The 18,176-nt window shown below is 52.0% G+C and overlaps 1 protein-coding gene across 2 annotated transcripts in view; it reads right to left on the bottom strand.

The window, feature by feature from the left end:
• Nucleotide 1: 1 nt before the first annotated feature.
• TMEM120B (transmembrane protein 120B) overlaps nt 2–18,176 on the bottom strand; it is a 40,090-nt gene continuing 21,915 nt past the window's right edge. The window contains exons 4-12 of one of the 2 annotated variants that reach the window (XM_004430012.3): nt 17,891–17,950; nt 17,135–17,230; nt 13,161–13,250; nt 5,253–5,318; nt 4,650–4,711; nt 3,132–3,224; nt 2,161–2,225; nt 1,733–1,801; nt 2–1,246 (exon numbers count right to left, since the gene is read on the bottom strand). In XM_004430012.3, coding sequence (XP_004430069.1) covers nt 1,133–1,246; nt 1,733–1,801; nt 2,161–2,225; nt 3,132–3,224; nt 4,650–4,711; nt 5,253–5,318; nt 13,161–13,250; nt 17,135–17,230; nt 17,891–17,950 — 715 coding nt within the window. In that variant the 3' untranslated portion in view covers nt 2–1,132. The remainder of the gene's footprint in view (nt 1,247–1,732; nt 1,802–2,160; nt 2,226–3,131; nt 3,225–4,649; nt 4,712–5,252; nt 5,319–13,160; nt 13,251–17,134; nt 17,231–17,890; nt 17,951–18,176) is intronic. The other variant, XM_087423334.1, reaches the window with a different exon arrangement.

The raw sequence follows: 18,176 nt of genomic DNA, 5'->3' as shown, positions 1-18,176 counted from the left end.
GATTGTGGACACCAGCTGTGAACCGTGGTTGAAGGGGATTTGTAGGGAAGTAGCTGAGGCCCATATGTGGGGAGAAAGGGCAGAAAATTCAACCCAACTTGTTGGTTTCTTCACCATCCCCACGAATCCAGAATCTAACACAAGGTGACCAGCAGACCTACCCCGGCCTCTGAGTGCCTCCTGGAAGTGAGCCTGCTCAGACTTCCCCCACATTCCAGAACCTCTGAGGTGAAGGGAGGTGGAGGATGGGTGACCTCCATGATGGCTTAAGTCCCAGCCAGCGCTGAGGGTCTTGGTCCCCCTCCCTGAGTACTCACTGCAAGAATTCAGGAAGGTGGGCTGAGGGGTGGGGATCTGGAAGCCCCCAAGAGTGCACCCCAACTTTCAGTGTCAAAAATGCCTTCAAACCATTCGAGCGATGCAGAGACTGGAGCGCCCTCTGGTGGTGACCCTCAGAAAATCCTCCCACCTCAAGCCCACCCCTCCGGCTGCTCAGGGGCCAAGCCCCCAGCCCTCAGGGAGGCAGACCCGCTTTCCACTGGTGCTCAGCAGGCAGGAGACTTCAGAAGCACAAAGAGCATGAGGCAGAGACAGTGGTTCTTGGAGAACTTAAATACCGCCCCCACGGGGAGTGGGGGCTGGGAGGAAGGGAGTTTACAGCAGAAGCAGTGCGCCTGGGGGGGGGGGGAGGCTCCACAGGAGGCTGAGAGGTTTCCGCCCACCCCCCTACCTGGGCTTCAGTAAGGAGCAGGTCAGCATCAACCCCACCCAGCGAGGCACATCCAACCCCCAACTCAAATGATGGGAGTGGGGACAGAGGGGCTCCCTGAGGTTAGACCCCCCACCCCAGGAAGACTGACCCAGTCTAGGGAGGTGGGGAGGACTGGTATTAAATATCATAAATAGGGAGGCTGTGGGGCTAATACTGCGCAGACAGGCTGGGGTCACATTCCTCTTGTCCGGCCGGGGACCATGGCCTCGGCCCTGCTCCCAGCGATGCTGCTGGCCCCTGAGGTTGCTGCTGCCAGTGGCCACCGGCACTGTGGGGGAGGAAATCAGCAGTGAGGTGCCGACTGGGATCCCCCTGCAGTCTCAAAGTCCGGGGGCTCAAGGCGCACACGAGTCCTGTGGCTCACGGCTTCTTTGCCTTGTTTCTGTTCTTCTGGAGTTTGGCGTGCACGACTTTGAGTGTGGTCAGAAAATTGCCGAGGAAGAGGACAAGGAACGTGAGTGCCAACACGAACACCTGGGGGGGCGGTACAGAGAAGGGTAGTGCCAGGGGCCGGGAAGATGGGGCAGAGAAGAGGGCAAAGGAAGAGGCTGTGCCAGCCTCCCATCAGCTACCCCTGCTAAATGCAGAACCCCCTTGGCACCAGCTACTCGCAAACTGCAGGGTTTGCCCGCAGACGGCAGAGATCTGGGCCAACCGGGTGAGGGGTGAGAGTCCTGAGGATCCTGAGGGTCAGGCAAGGTCCTAGGGGGCTCCTCCCTCAGCCCCCAGTAGTGTTTGGTGGGGTGAACCTCCTTGGGACTCTCAGACCACTGAGGGGGTCCCTGGCCTCCCGAATTCCCTCCCAGGGTCTCCCAGGCCCCAGCAGCAGGGGCCCCACAGAGGGGGTAGAGGGAGGGGCTGAGGAAAGAATTCTCCCCAAAGCGGCCCAGCCTTCCCCAGGACCCCCACCACACACACACACACACACACACACACACACACACACACACCCACCCATACCTGCCATTCTTTGCATTCCTCGTGGCTGGAGAGCTCAAACAACGTGACGGCATTGTAGAGCTGCCAGAACTGCAGAGAGGGGAGAAAGGCACTGCTCACCCGACCCAATTCCCCCGGAGACCCCCGTGGGAAAGCCCAGGGAGATAGACCAGGCCCCCCAACTTCTGGTATCAACAGCCCTGAGATACTGACAACCCCCCAAAATGAAACTGGGGCAGGTCTGAGGGCCTGGGGTTGGGCATGCTGGTGCTGAGGGCCAGGTCTGGCTTCAGCCTCTGGCATCCCTAGACCCAGGGGCCGGCCTAGCCCCAGGACCCTGTGGGGCCCAGCTCAGCGACGGCTGGAGAATGACGGACAGGCATGAAGACCTTCTGTTCCCGGGAGTCAGCCCAGAGCAGGGGATACCCACAAACTCCAGGGGAACTCACGTGGCCACAGAACAGGAAAGGCAGGAGGAAGGTGAGGCCCCGCCACATCCAGGACTGGAATCCTTCTGTGGAGAGGAGGGAGGGAGGGAGCAAAGGGCTCATGTGAGGGGGTTTGGCTGCCCCTACAGTCTCACCAAGCGCCCATTGCCCAGCCATGCCAGTCATCCTGAGATTAGTCAGGCACAAACACAGCTGGGGCAGGGGGACAGACCTCACCTCTGATAGGGGGATGAGTGCTCACTATGAAAATAACCCAGAGAGCATGCAGAACACCTGTCACCAGGCCCAACTGCTCTCACACCTCAAGTCACCATGAACTAAGTAGGCTAGACAATACTTACAGAACGCTGATTTCCAGGCACTATGTTTTTTAATATAATTTACACAGGCTTTTGCATTTCATAATGCATTTTTGCATTCATCATTTCAATCGAGCCTTGATAAAATAGGGCCTACTTTGCAGAGTAATTCGATGGAAATGACCATCTCAAGAAAAAGCAGAGTTTTATTAAAAAGAGTTTCCTCAGAAAGTTTAGACGGGGGTCTCTGAGCTTTTCTGATTGGGCATCCACCCCTATGAGTTAAAAAAGTTCAGCGTACATTCCCAAAATGTAAACATGTATGTGTTTATACACATTTATATGTAGACATATTATACATAAATTATGTGCAACATCACTAACCTAACGTTATGTATATTATAAAACACAGGCAAAAATGGACATTTAAAAAGGATAAGATGGAATCAGCATCGAGGGCCTGGCACACAGCTGGCCTCACGTTTGTCAGCTGAAACAGAATCCACGATGAATTATGAAAAGCAACTCAGGCACAGGCCAGCAGCCCTGGCTTTGTGTGTGGTAGGTCTTACACTCTTACTGGCAGGTGCTCCCAGTGGGGAGTATGGGGCGAGGTCTAGGGGAGCTGGGAGGGGCCGGGGCTCCCCAACCCCCGCCCCCGGGGCTACTTACCCACCGTGAGGTCCAGGTGATTCCTCTCCCCCAGGGCCCGCAGCCGGTAGAGGCAGCCCCTCTGATAATAATATTGCAGGAACTGGACACAGCCTGCAGGGGGAGCACAGCGCCCAGCTCAGGGCCTGGAGGACTGGGCAACACCTCCACTGCAGGCTGTGGGTCTTCACTTCCCAAAGGGCAGGGGGCGCCCTGGATACAACTCTCTCCCACCCTCATCACAGACACAGACAGACACAGACACACACACACACTTCGGTCTGAACCCTTTTTATCCTTTATCCAGAATACAAAGAGAGCTCAGGTTATCCGAGGACCCAACTAAGCCCCAACTAGACTAGAAACTTCTGGAGCTTTCCCAGGCATGCAGTAGGCACTCAATAGATGCTTGCTGGAATGGCAGCACCATGCTGGGAGCTGTGTGCAATGCCAAGACACACAAGAGACAGCTCCATAAAATCGGGTACTTTAGTCACTAAAAATGAGGAAGTAGAATTCTGTGTAGTGATGTGGAAAAATACCCATGATAAATTGTTAAAAGAAAAAAAAAACTAGGCTATAAAAAAAGCTATATGTGCAGAGGGATCCCATATTTGTAGACTATACATAATGCAGTATACATGTATTTATGAATAAAAATGTTTGAAAGGACATAGATCTATTAAGAGTGATCACCCCAGGGCCAGCCCGGTGGCACAAGCAGTTAAGTGCACGCGCTCCGCCGCGGCGGCCCTGGGTTCGCCGGTTCGGATCCCGGGCGTGCACCAACGCACTGCTTGTCAGGCCATGCTGTGGCGGCATCCGATACAAAGTAGAGGAAGATGGGCACAGGTGTTAGCTCAGGGCCAGTCTTCCTCAGAAAAAGAAAAAAGGAGGATTGGCATCAGATGTTAGCTCAGGGCTGATCTTCCTCACACACAAAAAAAGAGTGATCACCCCTAACGGTGGGATTAGACATAATTTTCATTCTCAGCTTTATATATTTGTATTTGTTTGGAAGCAGGGTTTTATTTAAAAGTTAAATTGTATTTTTTGAACAGGCAATGTGCGCACAGTATAAAAGTCAAAGGGAACAAATGTATTTGGTAACAAGTAAAGCTCTCCCTCCCTGTCCTCAGGCACCCAGGCTCCCCCTTCCCAGAGGTGACCCCTGGGACCAGTTCATTGTATAGAAATCCAGAGCTATTCTTAAATGAGAACAAGAACGTGTATTTCCATTTTGAGGAAAACAAAGCTAGTGCCCCTAACACCACTCAGTTCCGGAAGGCTGCAATTGTTTGGGTTCTGGGGAGGGAAAAGGAGGTAACAGGAGCTCCAGGGGGTGGGGGCAGGTCAGGCCTTCCCTCTCCCAGGGTTGGGGGCTGGGGGGTCAGATGGAGATGATCTGGCGGAATACCTCTTTTCTGGACTCCCCTGCCCCAGGCTGGCCAGGGATCTCCCCCAGTCTCATCTCCCTTCCATGCAAGACACACCCCTCACGAGGGGCTACTCCCCTGAATCCCGGCAAGAGACACTCACTTTGAAAAATGGAAAACGCTAAGAACTGACTGCGAAACTTCTGATAAATTAGTCCGTTTGGCCTGCAGAGAAGCGGGAAGAGGCCAAGGTGAGGCACGCTTGAAATCAGACATTAATCCCAGCCCATCTCTGTTCCAACCAAGAGAGAAGAAAAGGTTTTAAAATGAAGCCGAGGTCCCCGATTTCTGCCCTTCTTTATCACCAGTGTCCCTGAGCTGGACCAGTCATTTCCATCATTGCTTTAAGTACATTCCTGAACCAGGGCTCGGAGCCCATGTAGTCATTCTGAAGCCCAGGTTCCCAACCATTCCCCGCTCCCTCCATCTTAGCCTCCTCTGATGCTCCAGCCTCATCTGTCCTGCCTTGCTCCCTGTCACCGCTGCCCCAGCCAGCAGGCAGACAGGACATTCCCTGGAAAACTCCCCAGATAGTTTGGGGGGTTCCCCACAGCCCAGTTGTAAGCTCACACTTTCCTCCTTGGCCCGAAAGGCCCCCTGATCTGGGCCCCCTCGCCCACCACCAGTGCCCATTCACCAGCCCCCACCCTCCGGCTCCCGGGGGAGGGCGAGCAGAGACCCTCAGAACACAGCAGGAGACACTCACCAGGTCAGCATCACTCCAGACAGGAACGTGGACACGTAGTGGTGAGACACCCACCAGCCTTTAATTCTCAGAGAGAACAGGAGAAGGAAAAGGAGCTCAAGAGGGGAGAGAAACGCAGGCGTCTCCCGTTCCCCAGCCTATGTGGGCAAGGGCTGCTCTGTGGCTTGGAAACGGTCATGAAATAGACCCAAGCCGTGACTCTGGCCCTCTCTGTCCTACCGAGATGCAGAATTACATGGAAACCACTCACAGATTAGCCACGAGACCCACAGAAGCACTTGGGCCTCCAGTGGCTTCCTGCTACCCTCAGAACACATGCCTAGGCTCCCCACGACTCCCAGCCCCGCCTCCCTGTCCTCTCCTCCTTGAACCCCCCAAGCCCACGGCTACCTCAGGGCCTGTTACGGGCTGACTTGTGTGCCCCTAAAACTCCTATGTTGAAGCCCTAACTCCCAGTACCCCAGAATGTGACTGTCTTTGGAGATGGGGCCTTTAAAGAGGTGATTAAGGTTAAATCAGGTCATAAGGATGGGCCCTAATCTACTAGGACTGGTGTCCTCCTTAGAGGAAGAGACACGGGGAGTGCACAGGCTCACAGAGCAAAGGCCACGTGAAGCCACAGTGGCCGTCTGCAAGCCAAGGAGAGGCCTCGGGAGAAACCAAACCTCCTGGCACCTTGATCTTGGACTTCTAGTCTCCAGAACTGTGAGAAAATGAATTTCTGTTGTTTAAGCCCCCAGTCTGTGGTATCTTGTCATGGCAGCCCAGGCAGATTCACAGGGCCTTTCCATTTGCGGTTCTCTCTGCTCCAACACCTTGGCCTGCCTGGCTCCTGGTCCGAATTCCAGTTTTGGACAAACTGTCCTCCAAGATGCCTTCCCCGACCACCTTATCTAAAGCAGCCAGCCCCACTCTGGATCACATTACCCTGTTTCATTTTTTTCATGGTGCTTACCGCTATCTGAAATTATTCATTATTTTTTTTCTTGTTTGTTTTCTAAACCCCCTTCCCAACTCAAATGTAGACTCCAGAAGAGCAGGGATCTTGTCTGTGCTGTTCACTGATGTATCTGTGACACCCAGCAGTGTCAGAGGAGGTGCTCATAAATGCGTTGAATAAACACAGAACACACACACACATTTCCACACAGCTGTAGCTACCTACCTATGTTACCCCACAGATACAGTGAAATGACAGGCCGCACAGGCAGCATCTCACACCATCTCAGACGCAGCTTCTCCCTGGGAGCCCTACGCCCTCAGGCACATCTGCACTTGTGGTCTACAGCAGGTCCTCACCCAGCCCTGGACTTGATCCATCCAGCCCAGAAGCTGTGGGGACCCTGTTGTCAGAACCCAGAGCTCCCCCAGCTCCCAGCTCTCACTCCACAGCGGGAGAGGAAGCATGGTGGTCACATCCTCCTCTGTGTCAGGGGCAGCCTAGGATGAAGATGGACCCTCGAACTTTTCCCCTTCAAAGTCCCTGAGTCTGTCTGGCCTCTGCTGCCCTTTCCCGGCCCCTCTCTGGGAGCTCAGTTATCTGAACACAACGTGGCAGTGATTTGCTTTGGCAAATGCAGCCTGGGAGCAGCTGAGCTCCGTCCTCCTAAGGACTGGGCAGTAGGTATTGGGAGGCCTGCAGGATCCACGTGGGGGTAGTAATCAACCTTTGCCCTCCAGGTCTCTCTCGGGAGAGGACTGGCGCGAGGGCCAAATGGGGAGATGGGGTCCAAGGTGCTGCCGCTCACAAAAAGGAGGAACCCGAGGATCTGCTGGTTCGGGGGATGAGCGCAGGATTACACTTGCTTTTTAACTAAAATCGTCCTGCAACTTGCTTTCCTGTCTTGATTCCCAGGCCAGTACCTATAGACCTGTCACTGGCTTCTTAAAAGCCACGTGACATTTCAGGATGTGGCTCTGCCATAGTCTACTTGGCTGTTCCCCAACTGTCCCTGTCATCCCTGATGCTGCCATGACATCCTTGTGGATGTCCCCTAGGGCAATGACACTGTTCCTCTGTGGTGGCTACCAAGAAGCAGGTCAGAGGATGTGTGCATTGTTACTTGTCAAATTACCCTCCAAAACCGCTAGCCACCTTAGACCCGCATCAGCAGTAGGGGGGAATACCTGGTTCCCCAAACCCTCACCAACACCTGACACAAAATTTTAAAATTTCTTCCCATCTTAATAGGTGAAAATTGGTGTGTCGTTGAGGTTTTAATTTGTATTATCCTAATAAGCGATTTTGAGCAGTCTTAAAACCTTCCAATCAGAACACAGACATCATAAGAGCAGAGACTGGACCTTACTGATCTCTTCTTCTCTTTGCAGCCCTACAACAGTTCTAGATACGACTTTGGTGTGCAGGCAACGGCTTGTGGGCACCTCAAGGGTCATGGTGAGGGACAAGGCTTTAGGCGGCTCTTTATTCCCAGTACTAACAGCACCTGGTAAACAGCAGGCACTCAACGAATGTTGAAATGAATGAAGTGATGTCCCAGAGGTGCAGCTGGTGAGGGTAGCAGCTGGTCTGATGCCACCAGCACAGAGGTGACAGATTGTTGCAGGTGCCACATGAGTTCACAAGACAAGATCTCCATCCCCTTCTTTGTCCCAATCTCTTCCTCCCCAAGTCCCTGTCTTGCCTGTCAGACTCTACGAAGAGTCCTGGCTCTAATTTTCTGACAGAAAAGGCAGTTGGCCCCAACCTCAAACTTTCAGCTTGAACCCAAGAAGCCTCTCTGGGACTTCCTAGTTCTCTGCAAAGCCACATGCAAGCCCCACGCTCCCATGTCCTGCTCCACAAAGCTCCCCGGAGAAATGCCCTCTCCCTGTGTGGGAGCAGCCGGAGCCAGACACAGGCTCAGAGCAACAAGCTTGGCTGGGCAGCAGCTTTTAATTTCACTGCTCGCCATGCCCAGAGCCCATCTCTAACAGATGCCACCAATAAACACAGCTCAGCAGCACCGGGAGAGCTAGAAATTGCTTCTTCCCCAGCGCAGCATCCACCAGCCCCGTTGTCCATCTGCACACCCCAGGGCTCTGGACTGGTTTTGTGCATATGTGTATTTATATAACAGTTTTATTGTAATGTAATTCAGATACCATACCATTCACCATTTAAAGTATATGAGTCAGTGATTTTTAGTACATTCACAGAGTTTGTGCAACCATGACCACAATCAGTTTTAGGACATTTTTATCACCCCAAAAAGAAAACCGCACCAATTAGCAGTCACTCTCTGGGGCTGTTTTGCCACAGAGATGAAGCTTGCAGGGGCTTGTGAGCTTTCTAAATGAACAGACAGTGGATGCTCCAGGAACAGCAGTGCACACATGGCCAGAATGTAGGGACAGCATGTCCTGGTATCTGGGGATGTGCCCGGGGAGACCATGGCCCTCCCTTCAGGACACCTTAGCCACATTTGCAGTGTGTCCACAAGATACATGCACCAGCTACTCTTCAATCCCAGGCTATTTCTGGCTTTGAGCTTCGGGTCATCTGGGCAGTTGGGGGAATGGCTTCCACGAGGCTCCCTCCCCTGCCTGCCACCCCTACACCTCTGTATCCCGGGAAAGGCCACTATAAAAGCTGGTTAGAGCCAGGAAGCCATGGGCTGGCTCGCCAGAAAAGCCACCAGGATCTCTGATTCATTACTCTTTCTGGCCCAGAACTAACTGTGGGAGACATCTGCTGTTTTGCCTGTCTGTCAATCACTCCCATTGTGGTTCCCAGCCTCAGTTTTCTTTGGGGACCCGCCTCACCCCACACTCAGTCTAGGTAGTCGGGGTGGAGCTGAGGAATATAATTGGCCACGTGACAAAGAGTCAGCCAATCAGAGCTCTGCATCCCTCCAGACACAGTGATTGGCTCAGGCATGAGCATGTGACCTGAGCCTAGGCTATCAGAAGTCCCTCTCAAGATTGCCCCTTGCTTTGTAGAGGAAAGGGGCTTTTTCCGCTGAGATTGCTGATTAGGTAGGATGCTGGACAGGGCTGCTGGGAGCCAGTGCAAGGAACAACAGAATAGGGAGAGGGAGCAGGACTGTTAACATTGAGCCCTTTTCACCTCCCTGAACTATTTATATGCTCCCCCTTCATGTTTACTCCTATCAGGCAGTTTTCCCTTATTTGCAAAATTGGCAAGGGAAGCTGATTTGCTTATTGCACTGAGCTAATGAGCTACATCTCACATGGGAGGTATCAGACACAAGTCGAAGGTGGGGGAGTCCCTCCATACCTCCACCTCTCTAGGCCTGCTTCCTCGAACCACATCTCTAATTCAGGTCTCAGGTGCAACAGGGAACAGGAGGGAAGAGACTCACTCAGACCACAACTGGGCAGCAAGCCTCCAGGAAGCCCTTAGAGCTCAGCTCCAGCTGTCTTTAGAATGCTGGTACCGCCCCAGGGACCTTCCCTCATTGCCAAGCTTGGGTTCCATTCATTTCTACAAAGACGATGGAGTATTTACTGGATACCAACCCTGGGCTCCTGACCTGGCCCCTGGGATGCTTCAAAGATGAGAAAGGTAGTGTTCATCCCAATCCGGACCCCTCCCTCCTCCTCCTCCTCACGTGCTCTCTTGGAATGGTTTCTTAGCTATTCCCTGTAAGGGCCAAGTGTGAGGGGAAACCTCAAAGGCATTTCCCCTGCCCACCTCCAGGAAAAATCAGCTCTGAGAAGGAGCTGGGGGAGGATGGAGGCTAAATATCCAACAGATATTGAGGATGAGTCACAAGTTTTAGTCACTCAGATTCAGCCCACCTGCCATGCCCCTCTCCCTCCTAAATTGGCCACAACTCCAGTAGTCATTCCAGAAGATGAGGCACCTGTACGAGCTGACCCTCACCCATTCCAGCCTCCCCACCACCACCATATCTGAACCCCTGCCCCAGGCCAAAGTGGGGAGACAGGCCTGGAAGAACGGTGCCATTACAACTCGAGATTCCTGAACCATATTTGCCACGAATGGGTCTTTTAAAAAAGACTGAGTGCTCCCAAAAGGCACAGGGTGTGGGCTATCTTGGAGTCTCTAGCTCAGTGTCTGGCACCTAGGAGATGCTCAAAATAAATGTGTGATGAATGCCGGGGGTGGAGGGGTAGAGCGGTTCCCCCACACAAAGCTTTGCATTACAAGCTCAGAGACAATCCTTCCTGCTGTCCTGTCAGAGTGTGAGCTCCAAGGAGGCCCCAGAACAGCCCTTGCTAAAGTGTTAGGCAAACAGGGCTTAGCTTTGGAACCCCACTTCTTTCCCCTTTGTCCCCCTCCCCATTTTCCTGGTGTGCTCCACACTTGCAGGGACCTCCACTCAGTCCTGCTCCCTTCTCTCTGGTAACCCCTGCATCCACAGCTTGTCATAGCAGGAAAAAAGCTGACTAGAGTAACTCTTACTAAAGTGTTAGTGACTGTTAGAGACGCAGCATGCCCCTGAACACTCTTAATATGAGTCCATGAGAAGGGTGAAACTGCAAGACTGACAGCCCATGGGTACAGGAAGAGAATTAGTGACAAGGAAGCCTTGCCAATCGCCCTGGCCGGCCCCATTTCCCCGCTATATACTACCCTGGCTCCCCTCCAACCACACCCAAAAGCAGAAAGATACTATTCACTAAAATTAAGGAAAACTATGAATGTTATTTATTTTATAAGATTTTCTACTTCAGTGTTTCCCAAAGCATAGGGCGCGTACCACCAAGTTTTAGATGATACTGAAGCATAACACTAGACGATACTGAATCGTGGTGAGAAGTCATCTTCTCAGTTCTCTTTCCATCTCCTGATTAAGTTAAGGAGAGAGTCTCAGTCAGATGCTAGTACATCTTTAACGCCTCTCAAGATCTGCTAATCTCCCTTTTACACACACATACAGAGAAGAGAGATAGCAGGCCTCAGGCACAGAGCCTTCAGGAAGCAAGAATCATTGACTTCAATAAATTACACAATGAAAACAAAAAGATATTTTTACACGACTTCCTCTTTCCTGCAATTGATGCTGGTTTTCCATGTATGGTGGTGAAATAGAGTTTCCTTTTAAAATAAATTAAGATGGGCCAGCCCCGTGGCTTAGCGGTTGGGTGCGCGCGCTCCGCTGCTGGCGGCCCAGGTTTGGATCCCGGGCGTGCACTGACGCACCGCTTCTCCGGCCATGCTGAGGCCGCGTCCCACATACAGCAACTAGAAGGATGTGCAACTATGACATACAACTATCTACTGGGGCTTTGGGGAAGAAGGGGAGGAGGATTGGCAATAGATGTTAGCTCAGAGCCGGTCTTCCTCAGCAAAAAGAGGAGGATTGGCATGGATGTTAGCTCAGGGCTGATCTTCCTCAAAAAAAAATAAATAAATAAAGTAAATTAAGATTTATTTAAATAAAAAAAAAAAAGGAGAGAGTTGGTTTAAAATGTGAGAAAATTATCATCTAGGTGATACATGGACATGGTGAAAAAGGCATGGATAGGACAAAAGTGAGTGCAGTTTGAGAAACACTGATCTTTTCTAAAGGGCTACATCCTACAGGGCTGTGTACCTAAGAACCGCTGCTCCCCTGCTCCTTACCTCTCAGCTCTATGTTCAGGGTAAGGCCCGGCAGGGCAAGGATCTGCCATAAGAGACCACTGGGCAGAAAAGTGAGAAGGTGGCAAATTATTTGGGGGTTTGGCAGATGCCCCCAATCTTAAATACCCAGTTCCTGGCCATTCCTTACCAACCCTCAGGAGGGAGGAAGCGGGGAGGGGTTGGGAAGTCGTTACTTTTTGTTTCAGGAAAGAATAGGGGCAGGAATTGCATGCAGAGGTTCAAATGGCCACCCCACAAAGGAATCAGACCTTCAGAAAGTGGGTCCTCCAGGAGGCAAGTCGTGGATCTCAACTGGGTCCTGAGATTCTCAGCTCAGAGACAGGTGGGGCAGAAAAGAAGCTGAGAGAAAATAGTGGGGCTCCTTGCACTTGGAGGCCTTCAGAGATGGGGGAATGAGGGTAGCCCCAATCGTGTCTAGATTCACTCAGCAACACTGGGACACAATCACTCCCCCAAGGGACTCTGAAACAGCCCAAAGAAGGGACGTGACTTGCCCAGGGTCACAGAGCTGCTGAGTGACAGCACTGGGGCTAGAACTCAGGAATTTTCTCTCCCAGCCTGCCCTCCTTCTCCCCAGCACCAACTCTGTGACAGGGCAGGTTTGGCCCAAGACCTGCATCACCTGTCCACCCTCCTCGCCATCTCCCTGTGGGGCACTATTCACTCTTGTCACCAGAATCCATTCATCTTTCCAGTGACAGTATCCCGGTTTGCCTCTGGGGAACCACTCCCCTCCTGACACTGAGCTTCTAAGCTTCTAATCACAGTGTAGGGATGGGCACAGGGCCTATCAATCACAGCTGTGCCTTCTCTGGCCATGGTGATGGGTTCAGAGATGGGCACAGGATCCAGTGAGTGCCAGTGGGACCCAGAGAGACTCTTGGAAGAGAGGAACGTGCCCTATTTTGCTGGGAATGCTAGAAGCTGCTTGGGTGTGCCTACATGGAGCCTGAGAATAAAGACAACACATTAGAAGGCAGAGGTGAGAGATGGAGAGAAACTGGGTCCTGATGAGAATGTCTGAGCACCTGGATTAAGCCTCACCTGAAGTCAGTCCCAGTGGACCTGGTCCTTGATAGGAGAAAATAAATGTCCTGTTATGTTAAGTGCATTTGAGTTAGGGTTCCTTGTAAGCAAGAGACTGACCATAGCAAGTGACACTGCAGCAGAAGCAGACACGCTTTTCCTCCTCCCTGGGTCTGAGTGGTCACGGCCCCCCCCAAGGAGAAAGAGAATGCAGGCTGAGGGTGACAGTCCTCACTTGCCTCCCCTCCATGACAGATTTCCCTTTGGCTTCCCCTACGTCCCCCCAAAGCCGGACCCCCAATTACCTTGAGCCGTTGCTGATGAGAATACTCTCCCGAATGGTCAAGGTGCAGTAATACCACACCAGCAAGAAGTTAAAGATTTCATCCGTCACCCTGGTGGGGAGAAACAGCCCCGGGGAGGGGAGCGGGCATGAGAACCAGGGACGGCTGTCCCACACTCACCACGACAGAGCAGCAAACCAGGACGAGGGCTGCCCACAGCAGGCGGGCCTCTGGAAACCCCTACTGACCCCTGGGAAGGCAGAGGGAGCTTGGCCTCCACCTAGCATGCCTGTCCCCCTCCTCACCTTTCTACAGGAATCCTACGTGCCCTTAAGGCTCTAGCTGAAGATTCCTATCCTTCTCGGATCACTCAGCCGACAACTGCCTGTCTCCCTTCTAAATTCTTACTGTCTGATGTGAAATTTCTGGTGGGATGGTGACAGAAGGACTTTAAACAGGAAACCTAATATTCTATTTTAAACTGCCTGCGGTGTCAAGATGTAAATTCCTTCTGTCCCCTTAAACCATCTGCAAACTTTGTTGCATGTACAAAAAAATTCTTGACAGCCTGAATTGTCCGTAAGATGAACTTAAAACTCCCAGCCTCCTCTACAGTGACTGCAGCCCGGAGCTGGGCAGAGCAGGCCTTCAAGGCAGACAGAACTGGGCGGCTGGAGTCGTGCTGTGCCCCGGTCAGAGTGGAGAGCCGGCAGACACGCTGTGTGTGACCTTGTCAGAGACCTGCCTGGCCTCAGCTTTGCTGTCTGTAAAATGGGAAGGCTGACCCCCTACATGAGCATTCCTGGATGAAGGATCCTGGGAGAGAGAGCATGCGACAGACAGCCCATCAGAGGGCTCCCCCACCACCAACTCTCTGACTGATGAGGCCTCGACGAAGGCTCTATCTTCCACCCCAACGGGAAGCGCCTCTGCACCTCCCAGCGTCAGACAGATCCACCCAGCACGGGACAAGAAATGACTGCACGGGGTGATGTCCGTCTGCACGGGGGAGGGAGAACACTCCCCTTCTCCATTTCCATCCCTGAACTGGGAGATCCTTCTCCCCAACTCTAACGGCCCTGGGAGGCAAATGGGAGGATGCAACTTCAACAATAATAAAAGAGGCTGGGAGGTGTCTTTTAAGCTGTGTGGTCACAGATGACAGACTCTCAGTCCCGAGCCCTGCTGAACCATCGCCCGCAGAGGCAGTCTTGGGAGGATCAGGAACAGACCCTGAAACACAGGGCCTGAGCTCAAACTCCGGCTGCGGGAGCATGGGCAAGTTAGGGATTCTCCCATGCCCTCACTTCCCCATCTGTAAATGGGAAGAGGAATGGCACCTCCCGCCCAGGCCGCCGTGAGCCTCAGCTGAACTGAACACGTGAAGTGCTCAGAACAGCGCCTGGAGCACAGGAAGAGCTGTATGTGTTCCCTCATAATTTGGAAGCACCACAGAGGGTCCAAAGTCTAAGAAATGAGTCTCAAATGCCCAACTCTGAGGAAATCAAAGGCCCACTTGACCTGACCAGGAAACAGGGGGTGAGGGGACGGCCTCCCCAGTGCAGAGTCACTTAGATGCTGACTTCTGAGCTCATCTCCAGACAGGAGACAGGCCCAGTAGCCAGTCATGGTTACCAGGATATTTTTCACTGTCCCTTCCTACATCTTATCAGTAAAGAGAGGAATAAAAATAGTTTTATGGCCCCAGCACCTCAGGGACATGCTTGAGGTGCTCGCCTCAACCTGCTTGGCCAAAGTGTATGAGTTTCCTGTTGCTGCTGTAACAAATGACCACAAACTTAGAGGCTGAAAGCAACACATTTATTCTCTTACAGTTCTGGAGGTCCAAAGTCTGAAATGGGTCAGCAGGGCTACATTCCTTCTGGAGGCTCTAGGGGAGAATCCATTTCCTTGCCTTTTCCAGCTTCTAGAGGTCACCTGCATTCCTTGTCTTGTGGCCCCACATCGCTCTGACCTCTGCTTCTGTCATCACATTTCCTTCTCTGACTCTGACCCTCCTACCTCCCTCTTACAAAGACCCTTGTGATAACACTGGACCTACCAGATAATCCAGGATAATCTCCCATCTCAAGATCCTTAACTTAATCTATCTGCAAAGACCTTTTGCCATGTAAGGTCACATATTTTCAGGTTCTGGGGATTAGAAAGTGCCCATCTTTGGGGACCATTATTCAGCCTGCCACACTAGGCCAGCACTAATCATTGGGAACTTGCAACGCTGCAGGCATTTTACATGGACAATCTTTCTGGATCCTTGAACAATCCTATAGGACTGGTTCCTATGGAAAGTGTATTTACAATCAGGCCCATCTGCATGACTTCCAACAGCCAGAACCTGCAACTCCTGGCACACCTGGGGGCTTTCTCAGGCCCCCAGAGCTCACTCTGCTGGTGTGAGAGGCAGATCAGGAAGGTGAGGGAATTAAAACCCTCTGGGAGCAGTCCTCAGCTCCTGACTGACAGCACTTGGAGGATAAATACCTCGGCTCCCTCACCCCTCAGGTGGCATACCTGAGGCATGTTCTACACTGTCCCCCAGTTCTCCAGGAGCACTGAACTCCAGGTGCCCACCAGAATTGTGAGAAAATATATTTCTGTTGTTTTAAGCCACCCAATTTGTGGTACTTTGTTAAGACAGTCCCAGGAAATGAACATAGAAAGGGATGGGAAGAAATGGGAATTTTCCCTCAGTGAGCCTTAGAACTTGACAACACACCACAGGTGTGCCCTTTGAGGGCCCCAGAGCTCCCAGCACAAGGGACTCTGGTTGCACATCAATAACTTCTTACCGGTTTCCAGAAGAGCATGAGAGCAGGCATTACTGACGTGTGCAGCCTTTGCCCTCTGGGGACACGGGCCAGGCCCAAGGCAGCAGGCAGGCATGGGCCCAGGGCCTAAAAGAGCCTTTGTTTGGACATTCAAGTGGCCAGACCAGCAACTGGACTCCCAGCCAAGCATCTGCCAGGAAATAAACCCCCTGATATGTGGCCCAAATGTCCAAGTCATACTTGGCCGCTTCCCCTCGGGCCAGAAAACCCAGGACCTGAAGGAGAAACGAAACCCTCTGGGGCAGTGCAGCTTCAGCCCAGCGGCCTCAGCCTCTCCAAGTGGCACGGCCTCGTCCCACTCAAACAGCAGCAAAACCACCGGGTGCCAGGCGCTGGGCAGAGCCCTCCACATCCAGTATCAATGCACCGAGTCGTCACAACAACCCTGTGAGGCAGGCACTGAAGTCACCTCGTTTTACAGATGGGGAGACTGGGGTTCCCAGAGGGAACCTGCCCACGCTAACAGCCTTCAACCCCAGCAGCCTGTGATCTTTCTTTCCTTCCTTCTTTTCTTCTTTCCCTCTTTCCCTTTCTCTTTGTAACTGAGATATAATTCACATATCATAAAATTCACCCTTTTAAGGTATACAGTTCAGTAGTTTTTAGTATATTCAGAGTTATGCATCCATCACCACTATCTAATTCTGGAACATTCTCATTGTTCCAATGGAAACCCCACACCCATTAGCAGTTACTCCTCATTTCCCCCTCCCCCCAGCCCCTGGCAACCACTAATCTATTTTATGTCTCTATGGATTTGCCAATTCTGGACATTTCGTATAAATGGAATACGTGGCCTTTTGTGACTAATTTCTTTCACTTCGCATAATGTTTTCAAGGTTCATCCGTGTTGTAGCAGGTGTCAGTGCTTCATTCTTTTCTATGGCTGAATCATATTCCACTGTATGGGTATGCCACTGGGCTCTTTCTTAACTACTATGTTACAAGGCTTCTCCAGCAGCTGTTTCGTAGATATTTGCTGGACGGACGTAGGGTGGACAGGACTGCTATTTCTCATGAGAAATGGCCCTTCTCTACCTACAGCTTGTCACACCAAACACTGCAGACACAGGAGAGACCGGGAATCCCGCTCTCACGGCCTCCTCCCCGCTGCATGCCCACACACGTGGCCGCACCCCCCATTACCTGTAGTGAAGGACAAATCGACACGCCACAGCCCCCAGGAGCAGGATGATGGTCAGGTAGAGCTTGAACTTCTCATATTCATCCTTGTAGGCAAATCTGCAGTGACAGACATCCCCCCATAACTATTACTATAGTTATAGTAATATAACTATATCCCATTTGGGGGCAGGACCCTCAGCCCCATCAGATCCTTGACCTACCACCACCCACACCTCACAAGGACCTGCCAATCCCACTGAAGGAGAGACCTGGCCTTGAATTAATGGTGATGATCAATTAGGGAAAGAGGGCCAATGTGTAAAGCTTCCCACAACCCTGGACTCCTGGTTTAGGGCTCTGGGCCTGTGATGGCAATGGGCAGGGGGTAGAGACAGTGTCTCCTCCCCCAACCAGCTACTGCAGCAGAAATGCCACAGCTCCATTGCCCCTGAAACTGACAGATTTCGAGTGGACAGGACTGCCTGCTTCCAAGGAGAAATGTGTGTGATAAGGTGTGGAATGGAGCAGGGGCCACTTCTCATGAGAAATTGGCAGTCCTGTCTACCCAGCGTACTGACTCTGTAAATGAAGGAAGGAAAGCTCCCCCAGGGGGTCTACCCACTGCAGGGGAGACTGTCAGAAAGACAAAGAGCCAGAGCCCCAACAGTTAATGATTTTTTCTGTATGCAACAATACCAGCTCGGTCTTGTCTCTCCTGAGTTGAAAGAGCCAAATGACTGGATTCCGTAAAGCCAGGTTGGGGTCTGGGACACTTACTTGGCCTGGTTGCTGAGAAGCGTCACATTCACATTGCCAAGGACCAGATTTAAGTAGAGCCTGGAAGGAAAGACCTGTGAGGGCCACCGTGTTCCTTAACAGCTGCAGGAATGGGCCCCAACCAAAAATATTCAAACTTAATAAGCACACACTGAACACAGGATGTTCGAAAATAGGGTGCTAAACTCAGTGGTAAAATTCTCACATCCAGTGAGAATAATGAGTAACTAGAGAACGTGACAACTACGACACATGACAGTCATGACTAACCCATTTCCCCCCATTT

The sequence above is a fragment of the Ceratotherium simum genome, chromosome 35 (assembly GCF_057802395.1).
Source record: "Ceratotherium simum simum isolate JZ-2026a chromosome 35, ASM5780239v1, whole genome shotgun sequence".
Lineage (NCBI taxonomy): Eukaryota > Metazoa > Chordata > Mammalia > Perissodactyla > Rhinocerotidae > Ceratotherium > Ceratotherium simum.
This window is presented reverse-complemented; position numbering and strand designations above follow the sequence as displayed.